Source organism: Physeter macrocephalus, chromosome 6 (assembly GCF_002837175.3).
Source record: "Physeter macrocephalus isolate SW-GA chromosome 6, ASM283717v5, whole genome shotgun sequence".
NCBI lineage: Eukaryota > Metazoa > Chordata > Mammalia > Artiodactyla > Physeteridae > Physeter > Physeter macrocephalus.
The window spans coordinates 76,773,038-76,781,891 of NC_041219.1; the positions used below are offsets into that span (position 1 = coordinate 76,773,038).

General features: G+C 36.7%; 1 protein-coding gene across 1 annotated transcript in view; it reads right to left on the bottom strand.

Annotated features, from left to right (window-relative positions):
- The window catches only part of TMTC1 (transmembrane O-mannosyltransferase targeting cadherins 1), a 280,165-nt gene that overhangs the window by 143,251 nt on the left and 128,060 nt on the right, over positions 1–8,854 (bottom strand). The window contains exon 5 of the mRNA XM_028491139.1: positions 3,317–3,506. Coding sequence (XP_028346940.1) covers positions 3,317–3,506 — 190 coding nt within the window. The remainder of the gene's footprint in view (positions 1–3,316; positions 3,507–8,854) is intronic.

Genomic DNA, 8,854 nt, shown 5'->3' on the forward strand with positions numbered 1-8,854 from the left:
CCTGTGCTCCGCAACGGGAGAGGCCACAGCAGTGAGAGGCCAGCACACGGCCAAAAAAAAAAAAAAAAAAAAAAAAAAGTTAAGCAGAATTACCATATGACCCAGCAATTTCACTCCTAGGTATATACCCAAGAGAAATGAAAAAGTATGTCCAACACAGAAACTTGTACACCAATATGTATAGTAGCATTATTCATACTAGCCAAAAGGTGGAAACAGCCGTAATGTCTATCAACAGATGACTGCATAAACCAACTGTGGTATATATCCAATGAAATATTATTCAGTCAAAAAGGAACAGAGTATTGATATACACTACAACTTTGGATGAACTTCAAAAATACTATGCAAAGTAAAAGAAGTCATACACAAAGGGTCACATATTGTATTACTGTAATTATTGTATAATTTATTTTATATCCAGAATAGGCAAATCCATAGAGACAGAAAGCAGATCAGAGGTTACCAGGGGATGGGGTAGGGAGAGATGGGAGTCGTTACTTGATGGGTATGGGGTGTTTTTAATGAAATTATGAAAGAGCTCTGAAATAGAACAGGAATTACACAACATTGTGAACACACTAGTGCCACTAAATTGTACACTTTGGAATGGTTAATTGTATGTTATGTAAATTTCACCTCAAATGAAAAAGCAAAAAAATTTTTCATCAGATTTTCAGGATCACATATTGTGTTTTATAGTTTACTTTAAGTTCTTTATTCATTCTAGCCTTTAATCTGTTTGTAACATTTTAATCTTTTTTTAAAACTCACCTTTATTGAGATACCATTCACATACAATAGAATTCACCCATTTTATGTGTATATTCTGATGAGTTTTGGTAAATGTACATGTAATCCAGCAACTAAAACCACAATCAAATTTTAGACAACATTTCACACCCCCAAAAGTTCCTTCAAGCCTTTTTTACAGTCAATTCCCAACCCTAGGTTTTCTGTCATTAAAATTCTGCCTTTTCTAGACATATAAAATTCTAGAAAAGGCAGAATTATAATGACCGACATTTCATATGAATGGAATTATGTAGTATTTGATCTTAAATGCCTGGTTTCTTTCACTTGGTAAGTATTTGAGGTTCATTTTTGTTGTTTTATGTATCAGTAAAGTATTTGTTCCTTTGAATTTTTCAATAATTTACCACATTAAGTTTATCCATTTCCAAGGTGAGGTCACTAGACGATCTTTATTTTTCAACTAGTATAAATAAAGATGCTATGAATATTTACTTGTAAGACTCTTGTATGGAAATAAGTTTCCATCTCTCTTCAGTAGATACTGAGGAGCAAAATTGCTTATTTTTATGTTTAACTTCTTACAAAACTTCTGAATTTTTCCAAAGTGGCTGACCCATTTTTCATTCTCAGCCGTAATGTATGAGGCTTCCAGTTGCTCCACATTCTTCGCCAACACTTAGTATTGTGAACCTTTTTAATCACAGTCATTCTATAGAGTGTATAGTGGTTCTTTTTTGTGGTTTTGAGTTTCCCTAATGACTAATGATGCTGAGCATCTTTTCATGTACTTATTACCCTTTGTACATCTTCTTTTATGAAGTGTCTATTTGAATCTTTTGTCCATTTTAAATGAGTTGTCTTCTAATTATTGAATTTTAAGAGCTCTTTAAATATCCTAGATACAAGTCCTTTGTAGGTATATGTTTTGCAAATATTTTCTCCCAATTTGTAGCTTGCCATTTGATTTAATTAACATTATCTTTTGAGGAGCAGAGTTTTTAATCCTGATGATGTCCAGTTTATCAGCATTTTCTTTCATAGTTTGCACTTTATGTATCCTAAGAAATCTTTGCTTAACACAAGTTCACAAAGATTTTCTTCTATTTCCTTTTAGAATTTTTGGTGTTATTTAACTCTTTTGTTTAGGACTATGATCCACTTAGAAATACTTTCTAAGTGTAGAGTATGAGTTAAGGGTTACAGTTCACATTTTTCCCTTACAGATAATTCGTTATTTCAGTATCTTATATTTCCCCATTGAGTTACATTGGTAACTTTGTTAAAACTCAGTTAAACTTGTAAATGTGAGTTTACCTCTGGAATCTGAATTCTATTCCATTTTCTACTGACTATTTTTTCCTGACTTTGGGTCACCTATTTCTTTACATGTCCAGTAATCTAATTAAAAACCCGGCATTGTGTGTCATACCACTATAGTGACTCTCTATTCTATTTTGTTCTTCTGAAATTTGATGGTTTCCTGTTTTAATATATGATAAACTTGCCTGGATTCAAACTGAAAAATCTCTTTTTATGGAGAGAGCTGAAATTTTTGCTCAGTGGGGTTTTATTTGTTTCTTTCTTTCTTTTGCCTGGATCTCTGGGGAATCTCTCTTGTTCCTGCATAGCTTTGTGATCAGCCAATGATTTCAACAGAGGTTATATACAGACAACTAAAGCCAGTGAAGCTTCCACCCTCTGCCACCCAACCTGCATTTGCGTTGAAGAATTCATTCAAATTTGCAGCAAATAAGTAAGTCTCCCCAGGCTTTCAGTTTTGCTCGTGCTTTCTAGGATGTCCCACGTGCACATGTTGTTTTCTCATGCATCCGTGAATGCGCGGAGAGTGTATTATCTCAGCCCTTCTACAGCTCTCTTGCTTCCAAAATCTACCCCTTAAATTGCTGCTGCTCTGCTACTCTCCCAAACCAAATCAGCCACCTCCAGCCAGTAAGCCTGAGAGTTTTTAACACTAGATCTGGGGGGATGGGAATATTCTCAGGCAAGAAGCATCTTACACAAGGCAGTAGCAGTTTTTAATAAGTAAATATTTTCAAGTTCTTTGCTGTCTTTGATCATTTTTGAAATGGTTACATTTAATAATTTTTTCCACGTTCCAATATCTTTCCAAGTTCCCAATATTAAAACTTTTAATAAAGTTTTGTACTATTATCTTTTTTTTGAAGTGAGAATCACCCAACCAACTCAGGCAGGCATTTATTAGTGTAAGCAGAATCTTAACCATATTTAAGCACTTATGAACATGTTCTCATTATCTCATTTATCATTACATGAAATCAAACGAATTAGGTCAAAAATGAGTCAACCACCGCAAGAAAAAAAATTTCTCATTTGCAAACATTGTAACCTTGGTCTATTAACCCCGATAAGGTCTTTAAAATATATATTACCTTTCTGGAAAATTTTTAAATACACAAAGTTTTTTAGATGAACGAGTAAATTCAATTTAGACCCACACCCCCTTGCAAAAAAAAAGAGTTACTGAGTATAGAGTATCTCTCTTGAAATGTAGAATTCATTTGAATCTTAAGAAAATTACCTTGACGGCTGCTAAACAATGCAGGCTCAGTAAGGCCATCACAACTGCCAGAAGGATGGTGGCTAAGTTCCGCATGTCCCATATGGTCTCTACCAGAGGAATACTGCCCACCTGCCAGTCATAGCACAGGGTAACAGGTGCAAGCAGAAGCCACACGTTGAAGGCCAAGAGGTAGGAATAGGTAAGGAACCTACAAAGAGAAGAAGAGTCACTGAAACATAACTCAAGATCCATGACATTTTGCAAACATTCATTCACCATGTTTCTATTAAATAGCACTTCTATACTATCAATGTTATAGAAAAGACAAGGTAAGATGGAAAGTCATTCATTCATTTAGCCATTAAGTTGATCATTCTGGAATCTATTTAATAGCTGCTAGTCACTGTGGTAAGTGCTGGCCTTTCAATGATGAATAAGACAGAGTCTCCATGACCTATATTTAAAAATTATCATGAATAAATACATAACAACTGAGATAAATGGTATAGATGAAAGCATATGACATGAAATGCTGCCCTGTTGGGTACTCTTCCCTGGGTAAGAGACATTTGACCTGTCCCTTTTTAATAGTGCCCCAAATTCTGCAGTAGATATGAAAATATTAACCGTTTTATAATAGATTGATCCATTTTGAACTATTTCAAAAAAATCAAAATATCTGTGGTAAGGAGATAAAGTCTCTTACTCACAAATCGAGAGGCTAGCCTTTAAGAGGAGGGAAGTAACAGCTGTCCTTGGTAATAAGAACAGCCAGGTGGACCTAGGGAAGGAACTTTATGAATGGGGATGTTACTCCTGTTTCCTGGCTGTGTCTAGGCACTAAGGCATTCTAACTGACCCCCTTCCTTTCAGCGTAGAGGCAACTAAATGTACTTAAATTTGTTCAGTAAACACAAATTCTTTAACTTGTGTTCTAGACCCTTGAAAACTGCAGAACTTTCAGCATATAACAAACTCCGTCCAAACCTCTGCACTAGGGGATGGCCAAACTCTAGTATGGCTTTTAGCAGCATAAGGCCATGTTCCTGGGATGACCCCAGCCCCTCCACTAAAATGCCTGCCTGAGAAAGATCATCATTGCCAGAATTTACCTTTTTCTAGCTAATCCCTGACAAAAAGGCCCCTGACCTCCCTTTCTTAGAGCATTTACTACAAATGACTTACAGTTGGGAATATGTATCTCTTACAACTCAGAACTGTCTTTCTCAAGGACCTGAGAGTCATTCCTTTAAAATGTAATCATCAGGAGGAAGGGGCCTGTCTCCCAGACTGTGGGAGGACAGATTCCTAACTCTGATAACTGCCAGCCAACAGACACAGACTAAATGCACTTAGACGATCAATCCTTTGTAATTTCTTACTTCTCTGACTCTGCCGAGCCCCCTTTGCTGCCCCTCCCATTCTCTCTTTAAAATACCCAGTCAACCCTGCGCAAATCAGAATGGAGCTCAGCTCTTTCCTGAACTGTCAGTAGTTACTGAATAAAGTGTGTTCTTATTACTCTAACTAATGTTCAGCTGTGTTTATCTTTGACACTCTACATGGGACTAAACCAGAGAAATAGATAAATCCCTTGCCCTCAAGGAATGTAAAATCCAATGGTGAAAATAAGATAATACAGAATTAAAGAGGCAGAAGGAGATGAGTGCCATGAGGGTTCAGAATGTGAAGAGAAGAGCTCCCTCATCGCCAGATCCTTTTGGAGGAAACCTTGGATGGGCAAAGAAGTTGGATCAGATAATTTCTAGGTTACTTTCCAATGTTAAGTCAATTCACCCTGAATTCCTCTCAGTAAGTAGCTCTGGTTTAGAACACCCCTCCCAGCCCTTTCCAATTTATCTCCTTTCCTTTCCTCCTCTTCCTCCAAGGTTGGCAGCGGAAAAATCATTAGCAATGATCAGGAAAGGCTCAATGATGGGAATTATTCACTGCCTCTGCTCTCAAACCCCAATAGAGAAATGGGTCAGATATTTCAATGGTGTTTCTCAACACTCCCCTCCCTGTTGTTATTTTAAATAAAATATGAATGTACAGATAGTGCAGTATATACTGAAAGTTTGATGAAGTCCAAGCTTTGTTATTTATCAAAGATAAAACCAAAAAAGTCACCTTATCCCTTTTAGGTTTGGGCCTGTGAAACTGCCTCGTGAGAATGCCAGCTCCACAGAATGATGACTGGGTCACTTAGGGCTTCTTCTTTTCACAGAGCTTCTAAGCTGACGCTCTATACTTCTTAGCTCAGTAAAGATTCTTCATGACTTGGCTTTAAAGGAGCACGTTCAACCACCAAACTTAGCAGGAGAGTCACACAGCTATGTCACCCGGTTACATCCCAGCTCTTAGGAATTCCTTTAAAAAATAGTATCTCTCCTTCTTGCTATAATAGATCTAGGCAATGATCATAAATGGCTGCTGAATTTATTAGATGAAAAGCTGATGGGGCATTTTATAATGGATGGATCAGGCTAAATCAGGTGCCTAGAACTTACTAATCAATTTTAACATCACAGAAAGGGAGACTAACTCCTGATGGATACACACAAAAAGCTGATGGGCTGCTTTTTTATTTGAAGCAGTCTTGTCAAATAAAAATAAACTTGAATCTAACCAGGCACTTTATTACCAGTTTACATCAAATACAGAAAGCACCAGAACATGTTAAATAACACCACAGGGAGACAATATGCTAAATCCAGAATGCTACAAATTCCACGGAACAAATGACGCAGTTTCTTCAACAAATACATTGCAATGGGAGGGGAAGAAAAGGGGAGAGGGCACCTATAAATTAAGAGACTTAAGAGACATATCAAACAAAGTGCAGGTTTTGTTTAGCTGCTAATTCAAACAAACTGCTATTAAACATAACTGCTTATGAGACAGAAAAAATGAAACGCTGACTGGATATATGCTAAGAGAGAATCACTGTTAATTTCTAAAGCATGATAACGGTATTGTGGTTCTAGTCTTTAAGGGTCCTTGTATTTCAGAAATACATACGAAAATGTACGCATTTGAAGTGAGATTATGTCTGGGATTTGCTTCAAAAGGATGGATTGAAGCAACGTGGAAGAACCGGGTGGGAGTGTGAATGAAACAAGATTGGCCATGAACTATGACTGGGAAAACTGGATAAAGGGTAGGTGGGGATTCTTTATGCCGTTTTCTCCACTCTTGTACATATTTAATACTTTTCATAATAAAACAGTTTTTAAGTAGTGATAAAGGCAACAGAATTGCAACAGGAATGCTTTCTCAAGTCTGGTTTCAGCTTGACCATGGAATAGCTGCAAACGCCATGCAGAAACTTTTATTTTAATGTTCAGTTCACATTTTGAACTTGCCCTGCAAGTTGTCTTCATTCAGTCTCTTATATTTTCCAGACTTGCAATACCATACTGACAAATATCAAAAAAAAATCAAGAATAACATTTTTTAGAAGTTACACGCTCAACGTAGTTACTTACATATTTTTTTAAATGCTCAGTTGTGACTTTTTACAGAGATTATAAGCAAAATAGGTCAAAAAAGAAAAGTAAACCACAGAACTAAAAGAAACCTCACCTTCCTGTAACACTAGGAAGGTCAAAACTATTAACTTAACCCAACACTATTAACTAACCCTCCTTTCTTTTTGTTGAGGTATAGGTGATTTATAATATTATATTAGTTTCAGGTGTACAACATAGTGATTCAAAATTTTTATAGATTATACTCCATTTAAAGTTATTATAAAATATTGGCTATATTCGCTTTGCTGTACAATGTATCCTCGTAGCTTATTTATTTTATACATAGTAGTTTGTACCTCTTAATTTCTCACCCCTAAATCGCCCCTCCCCCTTCCCTTTTCATAACCATTAGTTTGTTCTGTATGTGAGTCTGTTTCTGTTTGGTTATACTCGTTTGTTTGTTTTATTTTTTAGATTTCACATATAAGTGATGATATACAGTATTTGTCTTTCTCTGTCTGACTTATTTCACTAAGCATAATACCCTCCAGGTCCATCTAAGTTGTCACAAATGGCAAAATTTTGTTATTTTTTATGAGACTGAGTAATATTCCATTGTATGTGTACACCACAGAATCTTTATCCATTCACCTGTTGATGGACACTTAGGTTGCTTCCGTATCTTGGCTATTGTAAATAATACTATTATGAACACTGGGGTGCACGTATCTTTTCAACGTAGTGTTTTTTGGGTTTTTTTGTGATATATACCCAGGAGTGGAATTGCCCTTTTTAATACATATATATTATCTCCATTAGCTCAGAGATATACACCTACCTTTTGTGCATATGAACTCAGATAAATGTTGCAAGTAAACTCCTTAAATACTATTTGAAATACTGAAACAGCACTGAAAAATTTTTGCAAATTTAAGCACAAAGAAGCCACTTGGAATCACCCAGAAAGCTAATTACATTTGAGGGGTCTAGTTGAGCTAACTGTAATCAGCAACTGATGTATTTCTTTTTAACTCATTGACTATGAATTACATTTTAAACTAATCACCTTGTTTATTTCTGCTTAAACTTCAGAAATAAAACAATCTTTGAATATCTCTGTCCCACTGGGTTTTCTTTTTTAAAGCAGGGGCAAAAATAAAATGAATTATTTACCAATTTTCTACCATGAATTCTGCTAACAGGAGGAAAGCCACTAGAATATCTGGCCAACAAAATGGAATATACAGCACAAAAAGCCAGGAATTCAGCTTAAACAATTTAGTGATGTATTTTCATTCATAAAGAAGGAATGAATGAAGAGGGGCCCTTTTTTTTTACATCTTTTTTGAAGTATAATTGCTTTACAATGTTGTGTTAGTTTCTGCTGTACAACAAAGTGAATCAACTATATGTATACATATACCCCCATATCCCCTCCCTCTTGAGACTCCCTCCCACCCTCCCTATCCCACCCCTCTAGGTCGTTACAAAGCACCGAGCTGATTTCCCGGTGCCATGCAGCTGCTTCCACTAGCTATCTATTTTACATTTGGTAGTGTATATATGACAATGCTACTCTCTCACTTTGTTCCAGCCTCCTCTTCCCACCCTGTGTCCTCAGGTTCGTTCTCTACGTATGTGTCTTTATTCCTGCCCTGGCACTAGGTTCATCAGTATCAGTTTTCTAGATCCATATATATGCGTTAGCATACGGTATTTGTTTTCCTCTTTCTGACTTTCTTCACTCTGTATGACAGACTCTAGGTCCATCCACCTCACTACAAATAACTCAATTTCGTTCCTTTTTATGGCTGAGTAATATTCCATTGTATATATGTGCCACATCTTCTTTATCCATTCACCTGTCGATGGACATTTAGGTTGCTTCCATGTCCTGGCTATTGTAAATAGTGTGGCACTTTTAAAATCTAAATCTTCATTTTTTTTTTTTTTTTTTTTTGTGGTAGGCGGGCCCCCTTTTGTGGTGGCCCCCCCCGTTGCGGAGCACAGGCTCCGGACGCGCAGGCTCAGCGGCCATGGCTCACGGGCCCAGCCGCTCCGCGGCACATGGGATCTTCCCGGA